At 37.9% G+C, this 24,827-nt stretch overlaps 1 protein-coding gene across 7 annotated transcripts in view; it reads left to right on the forward strand.

Annotated features, from left to right (window-relative positions):
• Positions 1–363: 363 nt before the first annotated feature.
• Positions 364–24,827, forward strand: part of LOC131031980 (CHD3-type chromatin-remodeling factor PICKLE) — a 276,430-nt gene continuing 251,966 nt past the window's right edge. For 2 of the 7 annotated variants that reach the window (XM_059220169.1, XM_059220168.1), the window contains exons 1-2: positions 423–625; positions 750–828. In XM_059220169.1, the coding sequence (XP_059076152.1) occupies positions 778–828 (51 nt within the window). In that variant the 5' untranslated portion in view covers positions 423–625; positions 750–777. Of the gene's footprint in view, positions 626–749; positions 829–24,827 lie in introns of all 7 variants that reach the window. The other 5 variants (XM_059220166.1, XM_059220170.1, XM_059220167.1 and 2 more) reach the window with 5 other exon arrangements.

Consider the following 24,827-nt stretch of genomic DNA (forward strand, 5'->3'; position numbering starts at 1 on the left):
GAATAATATGTCTCAATTGAAATCTTAATTTTTAATTTATATATATAATCGGAAAATTCAATTCCGCAACTCCTATAATTTGGTACAAAGTAAATTGTAGCGAAAACCTTTAATTTTCATTGCAGAAACAAACACTCATAATATCTCCCTTCCACTAAGATGGTCCCAATGCTTCCTCGTTCGCAGGCTTCCATTTTCTTTTTACCCACCTCTTTTTCCATGGAGATGGAAGTTGTATCGCACCTTCGAATAATTCTTGAGACCTGTCTACAGAATATTAGCTTCCCTCGTGTCATCTTACACGAGTCATTATTATTTCCACCTTGCACTAGCTTAGGAAATCATTGTTCCCAATGCATCTTCTCTATGTGCCAGCGAATAATTACTCTATGCTCTTGGATGTCAACAAATATTTACGTTGTACGATGCAAGTTTTAGTGATGACAATGGCGTACTCCCGCTCCACTGTTTGGCTTCGTACAGTCTATTACATTTCAAAACACTTGCATTCTTCATGCTTATAATCTTCTCTGCATTATCTCTCTTCAATTCACTTAATTGCATTTGCATCTCCTGCAGACTCCAAGAACTTTAGGTGTATTTGATAGGCCAGTAATATTGCAAGGTCTGATCAGACGATACCGTCCTACTATTTTTTAAATTTTTGCTTTTTGGTTTCCGTTCAGTAGTCTTTTGATATCTTTGCAGAACTCACTCGTCATCGATGTTATGTTGTTTGTCATTTACAGCGAGTTTCATTATACAACTTTCGTCCAAATGGAAGCCAGTGATGGAGCATTAATTCTTGCAGGTGACAAAGAAAATGAGGTAAGAGTCGTGGGCTTCAGAATAGATTTCTTTGCATTCTGTTATGCTTTTGGAATGGATACCAGTTTGAGCTGATAAAAAAGTACTATTCACGAAAAATTGTCCACGTCAAGGTGCTGTGTTAGACATGGTTCAAAAGAATGGTTTCCATCGCATCCAACTACTCACTGAATTCACACTCTTCTCGTCTGCTGTGCTTCATATTAAAATTCAATACACACTGCTTTATTTCAAGTCGTGCATTAATAGTGCTTACACGGAAAAGGTGTTTTTGTTTTAATTTTTTTCCGTGCGCTGCATTTACATGTTCCTGTTTTCTTTTATCTTTTTCATGTAAACAGAGCATTAGAGATGCCCTGATGTTTAGTGTAGCCATTGAACCTCAGTATTTTGGGTCGTTGGATCTTGATCCAGTATATCAAGTCTTTAACCTAGAACGGAGTGTATCCTTTCTAGTTTGATAAGACAAAAATCTTATTCAATTTGTTTCGAGTCTTATTACTGTCCAAGTCTGTATCTAAGTATAGGTTCAAGGGAGACCTAAAATTTCATTACATTTTGTATCTTATGCATACTATTAGCTCACAATGTACCTCTCTAATATATGTGCGTGCCAAGATAATTAAATTAGTTCGTGAAATTAAGGGCGCTGTGAACTCACGTCTCAAATTCTTTTCTGAATCTCTACTTTGAATACTCATATCAAAACTTTTGGTACATTAATTTTGAGCATAAGAAGCGGAAACATTTTTTTATAATTCATCATTGCATTATTTTATCTGGAGATATAACAGTCAACGTCTATCTATTATTGTATTATATTTGCTCACTTTTTTTTTCATATATTGAATCAAGCAATGGAATAAAAATACATTATAGGAGGCAGCCAAACAACTGTCAATATGAACAGCAAAGCGAAAGTCCATACAACCAAGAATATAACAGCAGCAAGGACATCTTCAGAGGAGCATAAAAACATTACAATACATCTGATCATAACAGCTATGAACATGACTGAAACAAGAGTAGATCCAGAGGATCATATAACCATTACAAAACAACACCATCAAATTTGGGATTTCAGCATTAGCTGTAACTATTTGGAACATAAAGTATCACTTGTATGGAGCTGGAGCAACTGAAACTTGATTTTATCCAAATGATTGCTGATCTTCACTTGTTCTTTGGGGCTTCCTTGCAGCTGGGAACACAAAACATCAGTCTGAAAAATGATATCAGAGTAAAACCTTAGCATTTTGCCTTCTTGATGAATGTTATGATTCGAAAAAACAGCCATGCATCTACATTTTCCATATATTAAGTAAAATAATTTGTCTCATAGAATCAGCCACAATATTCTGCTAAAAGTTTAAGCCCAGAATAGCTTCTTTCCAACATAAAACAAGGTCCAAAAAGGCAGGGAGCTAAATAAACATGGCATTCCATTTTTCTTTTGTCCATGCAGTCCCAAAAAATATGTTTCAAAATTTCATTTTGATGGTAAAAAGGGCATTTATCTGGTTGGACCATCATACACCTCAACCTTTCACTAATAGGCAGTTTGAAATGTAAAACCTTCCAAGCTAGAATTTGAGCATTAGCCTCCGCCATAGACCACCAAATTTGAGCACTCAACTTTTGGCTTTGTGAACATGCGAGTAAATTCATTGGGGCTATGGACGCCTGATTGGCAATGGAGCAATATTCATGAGAGTACAGTCTATAGCGATAACCTCGTCGGGGCTATGGATGCTTGTTGGTAGCAAGGCTCTATCCAGGATGCTTTTCAAGTTAGGATCACTCACATAGCTCGTCATGGTGGGTTCTAAGAGTCACAATGGTCTTGTGAGACTGAATGAATACATTTGCACACACCTGCGTAATCAGAGATGAGGTGCCTTGATCCAATTTGTGATTTTTTCTTTCCTTTTGAGAATACTTCCTAGTCACTTGATAGGTTGGGTTGAATTATTCGGAGGTTCTAGGTTCAGATTAAGTCTTTATCTCTGAAATGTTCAGGAACATTTATTCGAATTGGTGCTAGATGTTGTGACGTTTTCCCACATCGCCCCATTGCAAATGTGGATCCCCTCTTTCACTTAGTAGTCTAGTTGTTTTCTAGGGTTTAGTCAATCTGACAATAATTTTGAGTTCTAATTGCGCATTTTACCTTTAGGATGTTCATAAGTCACCAAATTTTTATCATGAGCTAGTCAGAAAGTTTTGGGATTGTCAGTTATCAAAGGATGTAAAATCTTGCAAATGTTGTCAAAATTGTCAAGAATTATCAAAGTTGCAAAATCTTGTGAAGTTGTCAAAATTGCGAAAAATGTTGTTAGCGTCAATTGCTTGGGATTTTGGAGTTTTTGAAGTGATAAGCATGGAAGAGATGGAAATTAGACATGGACAAGGAAAATTCCTTGTCAAGGTTGGATTTTCTGACCTTGATAGGAAGGAAATAATAAGAAAGTTTTGTAAAAAAATTCTGTGAAAAGGTTTAAGTGAAATTCCTTGTGAAGAATTTCAAGTTGTGGGTTTATAAGTATAAATTGATTTTCCTAAGAAAATTCCCAACTTTCAAGTTAATTTCCAGCTCAACTTAAAGACTAGCGCTTGTCACTTTGGCATTTCCAGCTTAATCATGAGGTAGCGCTTAATCAAGGGGAAGCAATCTTGAGTAATTTCATTTCCAGCTTAGTCAAGAGGAAGTAATTTTACTTCCAGCTCAAACATGAGGAAGTGATCTAAGACGATTGCATTTCCTGCTCAAACCAAGGGAGGTGATCTAAGGTAATTTCATTTCCAGCTCGAATGAGGGGTAGTGCTCAACATCTTTTCATGTGCCTTGATAACACCAAGCGCTCAACACAAATTTCCTTATCCTAGGTAGGTGCTAAGGCGGGGTTTTGTTTCAAGTCGGCTCCCCCTTTATTGGCAAATTAAAACCTTGAAAATCAAAATTCAAACACAAAGATAACAAGTCAGCTAGTGTTAACATCAATTCAAATTCAAAAATTTTAAATATAGGGAGAAAGTCAGCCAAATTGGAGAGGTACGATTTCAAGAGTTAAGAGGCTTATAAAACAAAGATGAAAACTATTCATCTAAGCATAATTCGCAATAAGGAGCAGATCAGACTCATTCGCACAGCAGACTTAGGGCTGATCAAGTCCTAATCAGCAGAGCAAAATTAAAATAACACATGTTTGAATTGGGTGAAGTGAGGAATGGGGGGTTCTTTAATGTTATTTATACCTCTCACAACAATGCAAAAGTGTTAATTGTATCCAGCCGACCTAAGAAAAGAGGTAAAAAAACCTTTCAAAATTAGTTGATCCAAGGTGGGAAATCAAATATTGTACTCAGCCGACTTAGTAGAAATAACGAAAACCATGATATTAATAGGCCTAGCCAACCTAAAAGGGGTTGCAACTTATTTCAAACAATTTGATGATCTGGTCGGCTTAGTGAAGAGTTGTCAATTCAGGGAGTAAAGGGAGCCTATAAAGGCAGATCAAACACTCATTTCAACATCAAATTATAAATTCATTTCCAGCTGATTAAGAGCAGATCACAGCAAACATCAGGAGCAGACATTTTTTAGGTGAATTTTACCAAATTTTAGAGCAACTTCATCCCATATCAAAGTGAATTTGAGATCAGACTTGGTGCGAGTTTGTTGAAGCCTCCCTTGATGTGTTTTTGGAGGTTTTTCTATCATTTCTCAGGCCTGATTAAGTGCGGATCTCTGCCTAATATAGTGCAAATTTGAGCAGACCTAATCAACCATCAAAATCAGTCCCCAAGCAAGCTAATTTCCAGTCACAATAAGGTGCGAAATTCTGCCTCAACTAGTGTGAATTATTCCAGCTTCATCACCTTGCACAACAGACCTAATTCAAGGCAAAAAACCCCAGCTAGGGCATTCTAATTTGAGCATAACTCGATTGGATTACAAGTCAAGCAACATCATTTCCAGCCTTAGAAATTTGTGTCCAGATCTGAAAAGGGAGTTTTGACATTTGATTGATGAAGAATTTGTGATATTTTAATGGGATTGAATTCATTTTATCACTATAACAATCTTCTTAATTTTAAAATATTTTCTTATCCAAGACTGATGCATGGAGCACAAGGATGAAAGAAAAGATACAACGTGGAGAAGGCTACACAAGGACTATTCTACAAAGATGGAAGTGATATGAAGGTTCAATCGCATGGAGGAATTCAAGTTCAAGATTCACAACACATCAAGGCAAATGAAGAGTAAAGACTTCACAACTTGAGTGAGGGATCAAATCATCCAAGGAAGCAGATAGAGTGATCTATCACAATTGAAGGAATCAAGTTTCAAGGATGAAATGAAAGATCAACACCTTCAAAGATGCCAGTGAAGAAGCAAACAAAAGAAAGCAACAATGTAAATGTAAGATCAAGAACTAAGATTGCAAATGGAAGAGGCTATAACAATCTTGAGTTTCCTTTGGAAATCCAAGAATCAAGGTCTGTACAACAAAGGATTTCACAACTACTACAAGGAAATCAATTACATCAAGGACATATTCTACATTCAGGAACTCCACCAAGGAATTCAAGTCAAAGACAAGGAATTTTACGATCAAATATCATCAAGGAGAGAGCAAGAAGAATTCCCAAACATGAAGTTGAAATGCATCACAAAAGAGGAAAAACTCCCAAACATGTGATTTGAAAGTGAAAGGTGATCAAAGACATTGTGATAGTTTCAAAAGAGTTAATCAAAGCTAGTGACTTGATCAACAAAGATGATACACTTTGGGAATATGAACCATTATCACCACAACAGGTAATTAGAAATGTTAAGTATCAGAGATATTGCCAGAGACACAGGAACTTCTTTGTGATGATCTACAAGATAAGCACGATGAGTTGGCACCTAGTCATATTCAACCAATCAAATAATTCAAAAGTCAAGGCATCCAAGTTCAATGTATTTGACTCATCCTACAAAGAAGATAACTACCCATGTGGAAGGAACTAAATTCAATGAACCTAACCTCATTTTTCATTGGTCCACATTTAAAGAAGGACAAGTGTCCTAAATATGTAATTTTCTCATTGGCCAAGGAGGAGTTAGTTGTAAATAACCTTAATTAGGGTTTCATCATGTAATCTTGGCCATTGATTTCAAATCAATCTTGACCATTGAATTGTATTTGGGATGTCTATATAAGGCATTGCCTTTTCATTTGTAAAAGTTAATAGTTAGAAACTAGAAGTAGCAGTAGGAGGAGAAGATGAGATTGTTGCCAAGGCTTGACGAAATAAATATATTACTTTCATTGAAGATATGGTGGATTTTGTGTGTTATTACTGTTGGTTGAAAATTTTGTACACTCGTGAAAGCAAACAAAATTGTGGCTTCAACCACAGTGTGTGAGTATGAAACTCTCCTAATTAAGGGAAGGCTCCCCCTATCTATCTAAAACTGAAATAAAAATAGGATGGGACAACAGTCTTCCTTCTTTCTTCAAGGAAGCCTATATCCTTTTCTCTCCCTAGAAAAGTGATAGCAAGAAAATGCATAAGAATGGCAACAACTTCAAATGCAAACGAGAGAAAGGAAACGAAGTTTCCTGAAAGCTCAAAGACTTCCGTCACTTCCTTCGGGACGGGACAGCAATATCAAGCTCAAAGACTTGACTATTGGAAGTCCTATCTACCCTTTGCTATACTAAATTTTACAACAAATAAAGGACAACAGATCAAAGACTGGAATAATCTATTCTTTCAACACAAAGACAAGAACTAATGCAAGCTCAAAGACTTGCTGCTATTTCTTATCAAACAATAATTTTTCCTCAAGAATAGACGTAAGCTCAAAGACTTGCTGCTCCTTCTAGAGATTTTCCTATTTTAATTAATCTTCTCTACTTGCAGCTCAAAGGCTCCAAATCAGATTAGACTTAAGCTCCTTTAGAAACACTTTGCATGGAAGAAATAAAAAGATTCAAACTCAAACATGTAGCTCAAAGACTCAAAACTTGAGTAATCCTTCTTTATTATTCTTCAAAACTTTCAATTCACATACATAAGCTCAAAGACTTCTTGCTGTAAATTTGGCAGAGTTTTTGCTTTCTTTCCAAAAGATAAATATTACAATAGACCCCTTCAATATTTATAGAAGAGGAGCCTTGAGAAAAAGGTGGGAGGATCCTAACTAACTTGAGAGATTCTCTCAACCACCAAGACTTATTCAATAACTAACTAAGACTTCATTAACTAACTAAGACTTATTCCAACTACAGTCCTAATCGGACACAACTTATAGTTGCCTTACATGTAATTACAAAAGTGCAAGTAATGTGTAACTTGCTTTTTACAAAAAATACTTTTACATGTAACTTGTCAAAACAAAATTACAAATGCATAACTAAAATTATTCCATGTGTCTAAAGACACGACTCTAACTGCATCATCCTTTGTCTGTGATGATCTTCATGTCGCTTCAGGATGCTAGAAGTTGAAGTATTCTGGATTGGTAAAGACATCTTGAACTGGATCAGGAACTTGCATCCTTGTCTTCTTGCTTGGGGTAGTACTGGCTTTGCAAGAGGGAAAGGTCGGCCTTCCTCTTTTTATGTCATGACCATCTTTGTCTTGAAAGCATTCTATGTTCTCAACCATGAATTGTTGTTTGTATTTCTTCTTTGTATCATCCTTCATTCTTGAAATTTGCTTGCAAAATAAGGCCCATGCCTTAATCCATTGATTTGGTAGATCGTGTGTGCAAACCAGACTGACAAGGGAAGAGAGAAATTGATGCAAAAATGGGCTCACAAGTGAATTTCGGGTTTTGGAAGCTGCATTACATGTGTGGGAAAAACAAGAGCATTAACTTGCAATTGTGGGGAACAAACATGCAACTTCATATGTGTAATGGGTAAACACAAGTTTGCACTTGTAATTGGACCTTTAGAACTCATTTTCAAGTGTTTTTTGAGTGCAGTTTGGATCAATTTCGGGTTCTGGATGGCTGACTGCAGGTAGACTTTAAATGCGGAAAATGAATGAAAGTGTGAAATGAGTGGATGAAATGGTATGTACGGATGATGGAAATGAATATGAAAAGATTTTGGGAGGATCATCTTCAATAAAATGGGAAGAACTTTCAACATGTAATCCGGTTCCAAAAACCCGATTTTGAAAGGATGGGTATTTCTCATCTTTGCAACTTGGAATTTCAACAAAAGATGGTTAAATCTTTTATCCCTAAGGGAAGAACAATTATTTTCATCCAACTTGTAATCGGGATTTAAAATCCCAAATACAAGTAAAGAGGGAAAATGGGGAAGAACAATTCAATTCTAAAATTGCTTATCAAGGGGAAAAATCTCTCTCACAAAACCGATTTTTGGGGAAGAACCAACATATTTACAAATTAGAAAAATGAAACAAGAAGAAAAGAAATCTTACCTTGCTCCAATCTGAAAATGCTTCTTCAACAAGATGATTAATCTTTTGAAGAAGAAAGAAAAACTCTTAAAAAGAAATTAAGCGCATTCCAAAACCCTAGCCATGTTTTTGAAAAAATGCCCAAAACTGAAAAACGTGGCAGCAAATGCATAAGAAATGGCATGGAAAATGGCCAAGACTCTTTCTAACCTCAACGCCTTAGCATAAAAAGCCAAAATGATTCATAACATTGCTGATTCGTGGCACATTCCAAATGGCAAAAAAACGTGGCTGCTGTTATAAAGCTAAAAACCAGCAATCTTAACCTCCATGTGGCGTGAAAGGTGTTTGAAAATGCATGGAAATAGTAAGGAATCCAAAACGCCTTCTATCTCCCAAAAAATCTCCACAAAATTTTGCTAAAAATCCTCAAAAACATTTTTCCTTGCAATTCGGGTTTTTTGGAACAAATAGCAAGTTTTAATTTGCATGAACCAATGAAAATCGGGTTTTTTGGAGGAAATAACAAGTTTAAAATTTCACTTTTTCAACATGTTAGGCAAAATCGGGATTTTTTGACCAAATAGCAAGTTTAAAATGTAAAAAATACACTTTATAAGCAAAATCGGGTTTTTGGAGACAGTGCAAGTTTAAAATTGTCACTTTTTCACTAACAAGGCAAAATTGGGATTTTTGGAGAGAGATGCAAGTTTTATGCACTTGTAAAAAGGAAATAAAACCCCTACAACAAGTTATAACTTACTTGCACATATGTAATAGGGGTTTAAAATCCCTATTACATGTAAAAACCATTAAAGTAGGGGTTTTTGGAGAGAACTACAAGTTTACTTGTAATTTAGCCAAAAAATCCCTATTTTAACTAAACAAGCCAAAAAACAATAAAAATAAAAAAAACAACAAAGGGGAAATTTAAAACAAATTACAAGTAGTCATCTTTTAATAAAAATGCACATGTAATAAGCTAAAAATTTCCCTACAAAGACCAAAACAATGGACATCATTAAAACTTGCAGTTTGAAGAAAATTCTCCACCTGCAGTCGGGATTTTAAAGCCCGAAATTGAAGGAAAGACATAGCAAACGAATCCAGAATTTGACGAAATTCGAAGCGTAGTTCGAGGATGGACTGAGGATTAAGCCAGTCCAAGGATTAGTCAAAATTCTGTCTCGGGAAGTGTGCCATAGAGTAAATTTTTCATTTTTTCACAAAAATTTCATGTAATGGTCCTTAAGTTTTGAGAACAAAAATGAGGACAACAATTACAACATGTTGCATGGTTTCTACTTCTCAAAGTATTAAGATTTGTTGACTAGTTGAATGGAAGATCTTATTGTTGATTAATGGTGAAGCTCAATGTTCATACCATTTGGAATTTGTTGATTGCAAATTGCAATGCATGTTTAGATTGAACTTAATTGAAAACTTAACTTCAATTTCTCTATGTTTGTTGTTCATGGTGTTAATGCACATAAGTGATATGAAAATCATTCGTTTACCCTTAGGAGATTGCGCCATCTTTGTGTAGTTGTTTCCCCATGGTGAAACAAAACTTGGTTTGGTTTCATCAAGTCAACAATCATTTCTTACATTGTTAGGTGTTAGCTTAGATTTCCTATCCCATTATTCCTTTTGTCTTTTATTTTTCCAAGTGAGTTAAGTTAGATTCCACGTTCCAATTGTTTTGCAAAGCATAAGTCCCTTTGTGATACCAGCACTATCACATCATATACACATCATATACGTAAGTCTATCCAACGTTAAAGTCGATTGTTTGCATTGTAAACCTTGTAGTTGCCTTATTTGATCACATTATTTAGCATATGAGGTTTCTTTGTTCAAGAGAGTATAGAATACTTGGTATTTTATTCTGTGTTCGAGGTGTCCTAAAAAACACATCAACAAGTAGAAAGGAAAAAAAAATTGTAGCAAAGAGGGCTGCATATTATAGGGGTATCAGAACACAGATTTTTCTTGGCAGCCTATTGGGTAGCTTCGAGATTTGATTTTTCAGATTGAAGAATGGCAACCAAAGACAGGAAATGGTTAGCAAGATTAATCTGTAAAACATGTAGCAAGATCGATATTCAATCTCAACCAAGGGATGTTTTCAACACCCTAAACGAATTAGATTAATCTTTGTTCATAGTAGAGCGGTCTCCTTTAGATTTGTTGCAAATAACTCTTGCTCCTACAGTGGCTTCTTCAAGTCAACATAGGTGGTTTAGACATTCAGATGATGAGATAAGAGTAATGGTTACTTCATGTTTGAGCAAGATCATGAGAACTTTAGCACCTCAAGTTCTTTATGCTGACAACACAATGAAAGAGGTAATTCATTTGATAGTGGATAGTTTTCAGGTTCTTGATGATATTAGAAGTTCTCATTATTCTAGAAGGGTTGCCATACTTAAAATATTTGCTGAAATCAAAATGAGTAACCTTATGTTGGATTTGGGATTGCATGATTCTGTGTACTGCATATTTCATCATTTCTTTGCTACAGCCAAGATAGAACACGATGATGATGTTTTTGCAGCCATGCAGACGATTATGGTTCCAACTATAAAAGAGAGTGATGATGTGCCATGGTCTCTCTTTTCTATCCTATCAACTAACAGCAAGAAGATGAATTGTAGGTTCCTTTCAGTTAAAGGAAGACTAGCTAGAAGGGTGATTGATCAATGTGTTAAGAAATTGAAACCTTTCTTTGATAGTGAATATGTAATGTCCCCTTCTCCGCAGTGATTAGTTCAGTGGTCCATTGGCCTATTGTGGAGACCCATAGGCTATTTGGAAAGGAGAATTAGGGTTTCCAACTTTTGTGGAGTTCTACACAAGCTTTTTAGGGTTTACCAGGAGGGAATTCTTCAGTTCTGTCTATGGTTTCCTTCTGGGTTTTTCATCATCTCCAGGGTGGTATAACATGCATTTGATTCTTTGGTGAAGTGAGAACTTACTATTAAAGTAAGTTAGGGTTTGGCTGTTTGGATGATGTTGTCTTACTGAGCTTTCCAAGCTCTTTCTCCGGGTGCGAAGATCATGTTTTTCGAAGGAGTATTTCATGACTTACTATTTTTAGTAAGTGGTAGTATTGAGCAATTATTTTTTTAGTAGTTTGGACAGGGTCTCGATCATGTAGCAGTTTAGTGGTCTTCATTGCTCAGCTTCATCCTAGATTTTGTTGATAATCAGTATTGGAGTCATAAGTGATTTAATTAAATATTATTTCCTTATCCTAAGGTTTAATATTTAATTATTTTATTACCGATTAATGATATATTGGGTGACTTAGGAAAAGACATATTTTTATCTAATATCAATGTTATATTTTCCTAAGTTAGGCGTTGAAATTTGAAGAATGTATTAAGTTATTACTGAAGACTTAGGAAAGTTCGAACTTGTTGAATTATTGGTTAAAATGCAACTTGGGCGCCCACCTTAGGAAATGAAATGAAAAAAAAATATAAGTATAGGTGCTTGGCCTCCCATTTGGATATCTTATGAAATTGCATCGTTATGCTGCCGGATTGGCGGTTGAAAAATCTGAGCTTCGAAGTGTGGCTTCCTAGCTAAGTCTCAGTTTCGTGCTTGAAAGATAGTACCTAGCTGTGTCCTTGTATTTCCAGTGTTGTTGGTGAGTGAGTTGCAGATTGTGGAGTGTTTTGTGTGGGATTGGAGTGTTTTCTGGTTGTTGGTCACGGAGCTGCTGGAACTATATTTTGCTCATACCTCTTGGCCAGGCGATTCCATCATTCTGGGTACCAGCTCATCCATCTTTCCTGCCACTGGCGATGCATCTTGTAAGTTTTTAGCACCTTATGTTGAGTGTGGAATTTTATAATGCAAATCAAATTTCTCTAGTTAGGCATTGGGTTTAGGGAGTGCATTGGGATGCATGCAAAATAAATATGAGTGTTTTGATAGCTTCCTTTGGGTTTGTTTTCATTGTGGCTGGTGTAGTATTGGTTTAGAACTGATTTGGGGTGAATTGGGTGAGAAATGAGAGAGTTATGAGTGTTTTAGTGAGTTCATAGGCTGCTGGTTTTACATTTTCAGTGTGCAGAATTTCATGCCATTTATTTTGGATGTTCAGCATTGCTCTTCTACTCTCACTCTCTCTGTTATTGTAAGGTTAAGTAGTAGTACTACTAACCATTTTGGCTTGTAAATTCTCATCCCGCTAAAAAGTGGAAGAGGCTGGCTTGCCGCCTATTTCAGTTAAATTGTAATTCAGTCCTTCCGCTGTATAAGCGATCGAGTGATGATTGATTGTAATGGTCCTCCCGCTGCATAAGCGGTCAAGTTGAGTTTGTTTGTAATTTCAGTCCTCCCTCTGAAATATCGCGGTCGAGTGATTTGTGTCTTTTGTATGTTTCTCTTGGCTGGTTCACCGCCAAGTTTCTTGCTTTCCCGGTGGATAAGCGGAAGGGGCTGGCTTGCCGCCCAATATTGTATTTCACTTCATCTTTCAGCAGATTTGAGATCTAATGATCCCCTATTCACCGTATGCTCTCACCTTCCCATATTGGGCACTTGGTGATTAGAAAGTGGAAGGGTTGCAATTTTCAGCAAGTCTTGAGTTTATGTTTTCTAACCTTAACAGGTTATCTATTGTTTGATGTTTATTATTGGTCCAAAAAACGAAAAAAAAATATCTGGGATATTACAGTGGTATCAGAGCTGGTTTTCCTGCCAGCCTGTGTGTTCAAATTGATCAGAGCACAAGTTCTCCCTGCCATCCTGTTGGGTTGTGGTTTTTTGGTTGCATATCAGAGTTTGGAAGAATGTTTACTACAGATAAGTTTATTTGTGAGTTAATGCAAGGACTGATTAATTTGATGAAGGATCCAGATATTAAAATGGGGTTCGTAAAGGTTCTTGCAAAATACAAACATAAGGAAGAGTCTGAAAACAATATCTTTAATACAAAGACAAATGATTGAGTTGGTGTTTTGACACCTAACTTTGAGACAGTGCTTCATGAAGACTCTTGGGTGATGCATGCACCTACCATTGATGAGGTTGTCATACAGGAAGAAGAAAAAACAATATTTGAGGTTGTGCATGATGAATCTCTTAATGTTTCTTATGGAGCTACTGACAGTGTGGAATGCACTCATGTGCTTCTAGAGGAAGAGCAGATGAAAATTTTAGATGTTAAACAAGAGGAAAAGGTTAACAGATTGTTAGATGGAGATTCATGTTATGAAGCTGAAAATATTGCAGCTAATCATGAAGTTCCTAATGACCAAGAGGCTGTCCTATTTTGTGAGTTTAAAATATGCCAAAATGATGACATTCAAGTGGCAGATTTAGAGGACCAATCAGAAATTGCATTTCAGAAAAATGGTGTTGAGACACATAGTTTGAAGAATGAGCTTGACCAAATTTTCAAAGTCTTTGAGCAATGTCCTAAATTGGAATTTTTAGATTTAGGACATTAGGATTGTTGGTCTAAGTTGGAAAAAGGAAATACTTTTTAGATCGTTGATAACCCATTGTTTGAGATGGGTAAAGTGAAAACATATGGCAATCCACTGTTTGAGTGGGAAGATGGAACATCACTTGGTTCTAGCATTGCTCTTGGTGAGAATAGCAATGTGTGGAAGTGGAAACTAAGAGAAGATTCAAGATCTAAGTTGGAGGATTCTTGGAGCTATGGTGAGTACTTTTTAACTTAACAAAGTAATCAGCGTTTTAGCATTTGGGATCTGTTGACGTGTATTTTGTACACAATCATACACAGAATAAAATACCCAGGGGTACCTTATCCTCTCTTGAATAAAGTCTCTAACTGCTGAAGATATCGCAAGAAGGATCAGTTAGGGTGACTCCAATGTTCTTGTAAGTAGGGTCTCTACGTGTGGATAAGCACCAGTGGTCGTTGTGATTGCTGTGTCATCAAGGGGCCTTACGTTCCGAAATAGAATTTCCTAAACTAACAAGTTCTCAAAAAAGATCAAAAGAGTAGGGTTTGCAGGAGATCTAGTCTAATCTAACCCTAAGAATGATTCAATGTGGACGAGACTTGGCAAGATTCTACCAACTTCAATATTGCCATAAAATAACAACTCAATTGAAATTGATGCGATCTTCTAAGGTAACAAATGATTTTTCACTTCATCAAGGATCAAGGACACTACCACAAAGGCACATATCCAAGATACAACAACAATTGAAGGTTTAAATGATTCAAGTTTCTCCAGTTGACCACGCAAGGCGTTCCTACAATCAGTAAGAAGCTAGTGGTTTGGAAAGTGAATCTCACCGACGATCAAGTCCAACACTTCGTCCTTCACACTAAAACACTACTTAGATTGAGAATGATTCAAGAAAGTGAACAACCATGAAGATAACCACAAGAATTGCAATAAAACACCATAACTTCAATATTTTATTGATCTCAAAGCCATCATGAACAACAATTGCTTGAAATTCCTTCTTCAAACTCAATCTTGCTACAAAGTAACTTGCTTCTATCAAATTGCTAATCTCTAATCTCTCTCTAATTCTCTAATACATCATTATTACAAAAATGAAAAGGAGTGAGGGTATAAATAGCATCCTCAATTACAATGAACGGTCCAGATCAAAAAGAAGATCAATGGCCAAGATTATGACACCTAAACCCTAATTAGGGTTTATTACAAATAGCCCCTTTTTTACTGAACAATATTAAATGCATAGCCAAATATTAAATTTGGCACAAAAATCTAGGAGACATAGACCAATGACAATTAAGGTGCCATGTCATCTATAACAACCTCTCATCTAGAATCTTATTCCCTTTCCAATGTCCTTTTTAGCATATGCAATGAATCTAGATACGATTCCTTTGATCTCAGCAATTGGAATCTCGGGAAGATTCCTCATTCGTTCCTCTAGGTGGATGACCTGATCAAATGCCTTGAGAAGAGCAGCGTCCCATTCAGGTTCAAGTTCTTTGGTCTTCTCAATCAGGAGCATGATAGCAAACATCTGGTCCCGTTGCTCATCTGTGATAATATTCGAATCTTTGCAAAAGATGACCTTGACCCTTTCCTCCAATTCCTGCAGATCCACATTTGTCTCAACTTCGATCCTCCTGCCAAGAATAGTACGTAGTACCTCAAACACTCTGTCCTGGATCGGGTGGATAACCTCCTCAACATGACTGCATCTAGTTCTGATGTCCTCGAAGAGAACTTCCTTCATCTGGAGTAAGGTTGACCACTGAAGTAAACTATGAGGTCCTCCATCCATTATCTTTTCTTGCACTAGGACCTTCCTTGATGTTTGTCTGATTACTTGCAAGATAGGAATGATAACATCTTTAGTATGAGCAAAGGCAGCTACCGTTATCATCAAGTTGTGGATGATCTCAAGAACCTAGATAGCCCTATGAATAGTCTGCATCATCCTCGTTGCAAATTCCATGGCAACTGTATGAGATTTGTCAATCCAAGAGCTCATAAACTGGACCAAACTCCTGACTCTCTTTGCCTCAACAATTGATTGAAGGGGAAGTGCCTGCATAGGAGATACTGCTGGATCCTGACGTCCCAAAGGCTGATTGAGATGGCTGAAGTATGTTCTCCATGCACCTCTCTCTCTCTCAAGCTTTCTATTTTTCTCCATTTCTTCCCTAAGCTTGTCTTTCAATGCTTCAAATGAATCGGTGGCCTCATCTAGCGTCTGCTCGGCTGTGAGTGGACCTAGCTCAAATGTCTCCACATCATATTCTTCCGCGAGGATCTCGCCTTCATACTTGTCCACTGCCGGTGTGGCTATCTGCAATTTCCTGGATCCTGTTTCATCTCTGATCATCTTGGACATCTTAGTAGCCTTCCTCTTCTTTGTCACTTCCTGAGAATTCCCAACAAGGCTCTCTAAATCAATCACGTTGTCCTCGTCCTCGATCACAATCACCCTTGTTAGTCTTTCCTTTAACCAATCTGGGATGGCAGATCTTGTTTCTTTAACCTGTATCTCCTTAGGCAATGTTTCTTCTTCTCTGGGAGGAGATGTTTCTTCATTATCTTCCTTATCTTCATGTAGCTCATTAGCTTGGAGAGATCCACTTGGTGACCTTCGAGGTGCCTGTCCTTCTTTATCGTTCTAAACCATTGATTCCATAGACTCCTCTATCTCAAATGTCCTCTTCTCCTATCGAGAATATGTGCCGGATGAACGATCGAGCCTCTTGGATGGAGATTGCCTTCACTTACACTTCGAAGGTTGCCTTCGCTTGTAATTCTGGGATTAGGATTACCTTCACTTACACTTGCTCCACCTTCAGCTGGTCTTTCCTCCAAGGTAAAAGTCATAGTTATGCCTTGCTCTCTCAACTTTTGATGCTGCACATCAACCCATCTGCGAGTACAAGACAAGACTGGAGCCATCAAAGCATCTAGGTCCACAACCTCGGGTTCATTCCAATCTAGCCTCACTGATTTGCTTTCTCGATCATAAGATGATTGGAGATGTCTGCCACTGTCCTGAGCTTGGTCGGCCACTCTGTAAATCTTGCATTTCCTGATGAAATCTAAAGGCAATCTAGAATGCATCTTTCTTTTCACTTCAAGATCATCTAAGAGATTCATCACAAAGTCTTCTATCTGAAACTCATGCTTATATTTTCTTCCGACTGTCTCCTCTATATACCCATATGGATCAAAGCTCTCTCTCAAAGCAAAGAAAGAAAATGAATATAAAGCTAACTCCTTCTCTGCATCATCCATTGCTAGAGCATTAGGACATACCTCAACCGAATTCCCTAATATGATAGGCACAGGAACTCCATTTCCATGTCTGTGTCTGAATGCTTTCACATAAGCTGCCAACTGTCTAGTTACCTCAAGTAACACAATTCTGTCTGTCGGATATCTCGGCAACATGTATGGAGGTGAAGGACATCCATGAACTCTAATATAAGTAAATTTCGGAAATTGGATAAACCAAGCACCGTACCTCTTTACAAGCTCTTGTGCATCCTGAGATAGCCTATTGTGAATCCCGCCTTGCAATGTCCTGGTGATGTTCATCGTGAAGGTATCATTGACTAACTTGTAATTACTTCCTGGTGGATGATGCAAGTGAACATAGGAATCACAAACTCTGACCTCGCCGGGTCCTCTTCCAATCACTCCTCTGTGAGGTAGTCCTGCATACTCAAAGCTCCTGATCAAGGCATATATGACGTATGAACTCATGTGGAAAGACTTGGTAGCCTTCAGTCTCCTTAACTGTACGTCCAAGCAATGGCTAATCATTCTAGCCCAATGAATTGTTCCTTTTCCCTGAACTATCACTTGGATGAAGTAGAACATCCACTTCTCAAAATAGAAGGCTTGAGGAGCCCCTGTAACTCGGTTGAGCAGTGTTATCAAATCTCTGTACTCCTCCTGGAAATCGATCCTATGTGGTGTATTCGGAATCTTGCTCAGGCGAGGACGACTCTTAAGTAGCCAATTCTTGTTGATGATGCTTAGGCAAGCGTCTGGATCATCTTCGTACATGGACCTGGCTCCTTCTATGCTTTTGTAGACCATATCTCTGTGCTCTGGAAGATGGAAAGCCTCACTTATAGCTTCCTCTGAAAGGTAAGCCAAAGTGTTTCCCTCCTTGGACACGATCGTTCTGGACTGTGGATCATAATGGCGAGCACACTCGATCATCAACTCATGGCATTGGATTGCTGGAGGGAAACCGGCCGCCTTAATGATGCCACTTTCAATTATCCTCCTGGCGACAGGCGATGGCTTGCCAATGTAAGGGACCTCTCGAAACTTCTTCGTACTGAAGTTTCCCAAGTTGGTATCTCCAATGTTGCTCCACTTAGACACGATCTTGGTCTCCAATTCTTCATTCTTTTGATCTTCCTTCATGAGAGCTGGACGACTAATGGATGCTCCCGCCTTCGGGGTCGCCATCGTAACACCTACACAACATTTCATAATAAGAAATAGATTTTGCAATGTATAAACATAGATTAGATTAAAGATTAATTTTAGGAAACCTCATGATAAGTCTTTGAGTTATCATTTCCTAAATACGATTGAGCTACAGGAAATTCAAAAAATTTCAAAATTCAAAATTTCGAGATTGAGGCTATGACGATCAACATTCAAAATTTAGATAAGGGAGATCTCGCCATACCTCACTTGAGAGCTAACTCTAAAAAGATGCAAAAATAAGGAAATTCGCCTAGGCAAAATCGAAATTTGAAGTCTCAACGTGATCCTCCTCTAGCAAAGGCGCCTCCTTAGTTAATTTCACCACCTTTTGGGGTCTTCAACGTGATGATAGAGTATTCGCTCCTCTTCAAACCAAGTTCGCACTCCCCTTGATGATATTTCGCACTTCTCCTTGAATGGAAATTCGCACCTTGTATTCTTGATGAAATTCGCTCCTTATTCGCCTCTCCAAATCGCATATGAAATGATGTTTAAATGATGATTTGAAATGCTTGAAAGTACCTTCCTTATATAAGCGCTCATCTCCTTAATCTCCCATAGGCCGACCTTTGAAATAAGGTAAATAATAACAAAATTTAAAATAAAAGGAGGCCGACCTTTTGCAAAATATTTAAAATAAAACCCAAGCGCTCTTTTATTTTTTTTTTAATTTTTAATTAATTAATTAAAAATGCCCTTGTAATTAATTATTTCGATTTTTAAAAGGCAAAATTAATTAATTAAATGGCTTGTGTGCTATTTTTAAATGCTAATTTTAATTAAATATTTCAAATTTTATCGATTTTTAGCATTTAATATAATTTGAAAATGATGTTGGCGCCAAAACATGGGAGATGTAAGGGGTACAAACCACATCACTCTGGTCCCTGGGAGAGGGACAGGAGCGATTTAGCATTTTGCTCTTGAATTTCTCGCCTTTTACGTTCAAAACCACTTCCTCTACGTTGAAACTGGCATCTTCATTGGGAATCTTGAGCTTGATCTATTCAATTTTGTAGATGAATGCCTCTTAAGATCATTATCGCCCTGGTCCCTTGGTGAGGGACAGGAGCGAACTTTACATTTCTTCCTTGGCTTTTGTCTTCTAAGTTGCCAAATTGATTCGTGAGGTAGGCAATGATCCCCTTGTTTGTTTCACACACGCCAAACTTCCTCTTTGCAAAGCAAACTTGTCATTCAAGTGGTCTTCGCCCTGGTCCTTGACTGAAGGACAGGAGCGAACTTTGAATTCTAGCTCAAATTTGTCATCTTTTAACCTTAACTTCTCATTCATCACCTTTCAAATGACCTTTCGGATCTTGTGTAACTTTGCTTTGATGTGATCTAGGAAGAAAAATGATTGATTTTATGAATATCGCCCTGGTCCTTGACTGAAGGACAGGAGCGATTTTGCCTCTTTGCTCAAGTTAGTCACTTTTTGACGTTTGATTCCTTGCTTATCATCTTCCCAAAGACATTTTCGACCTTGTGCGACCTTGCCTTGACGTGGTTTTTGAAAGAAATGACTAGTCTAGTGAATATCGCCCTGGTCCTTGACTGAAGGACAGGAGCGAACCTTTGTTCCTTGGGCTCATCCTTGTTTATATCAACTTGCAATTGTCTTCACAGTATAAAAATGGTGCTCCTTACTCCCTTTTGAACGCTTGAAATGGAAGTGACAAGTCAAAATTGTACACACTTGGACATTTCGCTCTGGTCCCTAGGAGAGGGACAGGAGCGAACTTGGGTAATTTCATCATTTTTCATGATCTTTAACACTTTGTTCTTCTTTGAAACGCTCCAAACATCATCGCCCCCTTGTACCTTGGCCTGGATTCATCAAAAATTGGGAGGGAAGGCAAAATAACTAAGATTTCGCCCTGGTCCTTGACTGAAGGACAGGAGCGAACTTGTACTTATGAGCTCAATCATTCTTTGCCAAGGTTTAAAACTATCTTCAATGGATCCGCTATGCTCTCCTTTACTCGTTTTTGACATGGAGTTTGCTTCAACTTGGTGAGAAATTCGTCTAAGGAGGAAATCGCTCTGGTCCCTGGCTGAGGGATAGGAGCGCCTAGGACAATATGGGCTTCACTTGGCATCTTGTAATCTTCAAATTATCTTCAATGGATTCGTTACGCCCCTTTGCTTGCCTCAAACTTAAAACTTCATTTCACTTCGCCAAAAACCTGTTTTATAAGGAAATCGCTCTGGTCCCTTGGAGAGGGACGGGGGCTATCACTAAAATTCGCCCTGGTCCCTGGCAGAGGGACAGGAGCGATTTTGCTTCTAGGGCCAATTTTCTCCTTCAAGATGCAATCAAATTATATTCAACGAGTAAAATGTACCTCCTTTGATCTTCTCAAATCGCGAAATCGTTCAAATCTTTCAAGGACAAGGCAATTTTGGATTTCAAGCTCCGGTCCTTCAGTGAGGGACAGGAGCGAACCTTGACCTTGAGGGCAAATGTTCAACTTTTCTTCACAAACGACTAAGTCTGGATGCTCCATCATGTTGATTTCACCTTTCATCATGTCCTTAACGCTTTAGTTTGATCAAAATGAGGTCAAAATGATTTAAAAGAGTCATTTCGCCCTGGTCCCTGACTGAGGGACAGGAGCGATTTTGCTTCCAAAGGCCAAAATTTGCCATTTTGAGTCTCAAAAAATCTTCAAAACTTTCAATTTACGTTCAACTGCATCTCTTGGCGACCCTGCACAAGATAAGTGAAACAAATTAACAACCAAGATGCATAAAATATCGTTTTCGCCCTGGTCCCTGGCTGAGGGACAGGAGCGAACTTGCTTCCATAGGCCAAAATATCAAGATTTTAGGACCTCAGTCACTTCACAAGGCAAAATTAAGCCATTTCCAATGCCTAGGATCAATTATCAAAATTCTCAAAATTTGGTCAAAAATTCATTCGGACAAAAAATTCACAATTCCATCATCAGCACTTAGGCAAAATTTGGACTTGCATTCAAAATTTGGACTGAACCTAGATAGACTTTCTTGACTGCTGATAGATTCACCTTATCTCAAAATTGCATCTACGCGAGGATGCTCAATAGCTCTCAAAATGGACTGGACTCTGGCTTGATAACATCAAAACGGAAACCCTAAGGCGTAACCCTAGTCCAGATGACTGACTCACTAACCCAAAACCCTAAAAAGCAGAGAGAAGAACAAGGCGAAACGAGCAAAAAAGAGGGGGTCCCCATTTTAATGGGGCGATGTGTGAAATGGTCACAACAGGATCCAGGTGTAAAAGAACTAAGTTTGAAGAGGATCCAATATGGGATGAATTTACATTTGATCCTAATATTGTATTGGTTTTAAAGAACAATGTTTACATGAAAGATGGCATTGATGGTGTTGATGACATGATTGATTTATCAATGCATGTTGCTAATCTTGAGCATAGACATAGTGACCTCATTGATCTAGATTCACAGTTCATTGTTGAGGGTGATAAAGAAGAGGCACAGGTGATTTGTGACAACCTGTTATGACGTTTTCACACATCGCCCCATTGCAAATGGGTACCCCCACTTTTTGCTTTCTGGGGTTAGCCCTTTTGGTTTTGTTGTTAGTCGTTTTAGTGTCTTAGCCTTTGCATTGAAGGGATTGAATCAGGTGGATCTCCTTAAGAGGTCAGGTCAATTGAGTGATTAGGGGTTATTTAGATCATTCCTAGGGTGTTTTTTGTGTACTATCCAATCGCACTTCAAGTTGCTAAATCAAACCTTGGTTGAATGCATAATGTCCTCCTAGGTCCCATTCCTTATATCAAGGACAGAGCGAATTCACCTTAAGAAGTCTGGAATATCATCCTGATCCTGAAATTTGACTAAATTTGGAAAATTGAAGAATCCTCCAAAAACTAGATTTTGCATTATAACTCGTGGAGGTCCAAAACCACTCTCAAACATCCTGACAATATATATGGAATATAACTTAAAGTATTCACTTATACTTAAATGTTATATTTCATATATGAATCTTGACGGAGAGACCAAAATGGCAAATTTCGCTCTTGACCCTTCCAAAGGGTCCAAAGCGAAATTCTCAAAATCTCTTTTTTCTTCAAATTTTATGTCAAGACAAACGTTGATCAAGGTGAATTGAGCTTGAAGATACCCCTAGGCATGCCTTTGAATAGCTTGTGACCACCAAAAGTGAAGGTTTTGAGCTAAAACAAGAATTTCGCTCCTGATCCTTCCAAAGGGTCCAGAGCGAAATTCTCTAAAGGTCCTATCCTTGGCCATGATTTGGAGCGAATTTCTCCTTTCAGGCCTTCTTAGGGGTCAAAACAAGTGTGAATTGAGAGAGGGATCCAAAGATGAGAGTCCAAGCAAAGAGAGGAGAAAAGAAGTGTGAATTGAGCCTAAGGAAAAAAATCGCTCCTAACTCCAAAGGGTCTAGAGCGAAATTCTTAGAACCTCTATTTTACTCTATGTTTGAAACCAAGATTTTTGTTCCTATGGCATGGTTGGGAAGGGATAAACGTGTTCTTTCCTTGAGAAGAGATTTGAGGCAAGGAGATGATGAAATTTGAGCTAAAATGCAAATTTCACTCCTAACCCTTCCAAAGGGTCCAAAGCGAAATTCCTTATAGGTCCTATCCTTGGCCAAGGTCCAAAGCAAAATCCTTCTTTTTGGTCTTTTTGGGGGTCAAATCAATGATGTCTTCAGGAGAAAGCAATTCAAAGGTCAAGTGAAGTTCAAGGCTAAAGGAATGTGAATTAAACCTAAAATGCAAAATTTCGCTCCTGACCCTTCCAAAGGGTCTAGAGCGAAATTTCTAGGAGGTCTAATATTCTGCTAAGTCCTTGAGCAAAACCTATTCCTAGACAATTTTGGAGGCGAATGGCTTGATCTTGGTAAGGTAATGATGAAAATGAGGTCTAATTGAGCAACTTTGTCAAATTTCGCTCCTGACCCTTCCAAAGGATCCTGAGCGAATTATATTATGGGGCCTGTCCCTGGAGAGGATCTTGAGTGAATTTCATTCTAATGCCTTCTTGTTGATGATTTAAGGTAGGAAATGCTATGTTAGAATGAATTTATTATGTGTACCTAATCACCTTTTGGTTTGTTTTGCAGATGGAAAGAGATCAGGCCAAGACAAGGACAACCTATTCCAAGCCCATCATCATCAAGGACTGTAATGTCCCCTTCTTAGGCGTAATGTTTCAGTTGATCGATGGCCTTTTTCGGAGACCCGTAGGCTACTCAATGGGTGAAATTAGGGTTTCCAATTTTGGAGTTTGTTGTTGCTCCTGAATTAGAGTTTGGATCGTGGATTCTTTTTGGGTTTCCAAAGGGCTTCGCAGTGGTATGTCCGGCTTTGCGTTCCGAGCACTTTTTGGAATTTACTATTTTTAGTAAATTCTATTTCTGGTAGTGGTCCTGATTATTTCGACATAGTTGGTTTTCTTCTTCAGTTGGTTCAGTTGGCTTCGTCACTTTTGGCCTTGGGATGTTTTTGGAGAGATAAGTTCATTTCATTTAAATAATGTTATGTTTTAATGTTATATTTTAAAGTTGACCCCTTGGCCTAGCTTCATCACTTCAAGTTGTTTTAAAAGGTGGTCTTCAAGGGTGGACGCATCATGGAAGGGATTAATATTTCCTAAGGTCTAAAATCTTGCTTATGAAAAGGGGTGCCGACTTTATGAAGAGAAGTGAATTAAAATAAAGGTTAATTAAGCTTTTAAAAGTGGCGCCATCTTTTGGAGGAAAATTCAAATGTGAAATTAGGGTGCACTTTCTAGAAGCCTCTAGAGATCCCTTGTTAAGCTTATAAATGGAGGCCTCTTCCCTTCATTTGGCATCTTATGTCTATTGTAATGTTACTCTGCCGGAATGGTATTGGGGTTGCTTCGAGGAATGAATGTCTCCTAGCCTTGGCATTGCTTCTTGCTTGAAAGATAGCAACTAGTGGTGATTTAGTGTAGTTGTGAGAGTTTGTAGTGGGGATTGCATTGTAGCTTGAGTTGTGCTTGAAGTTCAGTTATTTGCATTTCATTTCATTTTTCGGGAGTCGCGGTTAGGAGGGCAGATTTGTAGTTTCACTCATATATTTCAAAATAAAAACACATTCATTATGGGTATTGCATATTTCCTCTTGTTTTGGCTGGGCGCTCCTTTGTGCAAATTTGCAGATTCTAATATGAAGTGTTTTATTTTATAGAGAAGAATCGCCATTCTTGCCTGGCGTCACTGCTGGGAATTGCCTTGGGGTTCGTGATAAATAATTTGTTGGGTTAATGTCTGATTTCTTGGTATTGGTTGGGTCGCCTCCTTCATAGGAAGCCATTGCTTTTGGTTTTGGGTCATTCAGACTAGTATTGAGAGAGTAATGAGCATTTTAGTGATTCCATGTGTTGCTGATTAAGCATTTCACGTGCAGGTCTGTCATAAATCAGAATATTAAGATTGATCCTTGAGTAGAATTTCTTGGACTTATCATTTTTGTTAAGGCCGGGAGAGCCTTCTATATTGTTACAGCATTGTATAGTCTTAATCCTATGATCTTGGCAAGCATTTACTATCATATTGTAAGCTGAACAGTAGTACTGGCAGCATTTCTTCTCATTTTCATTT

Source organism: Cryptomeria japonica, chromosome 4 (genome assembly GCF_030272615.1).
Source record: "Cryptomeria japonica chromosome 4, Sugi_1.0, whole genome shotgun sequence".
Taxonomy (NCBI): Eukaryota; Viridiplantae; Streptophyta; class Pinopsida; order Cupressales; family Cupressaceae; genus Cryptomeria; species Cryptomeria japonica.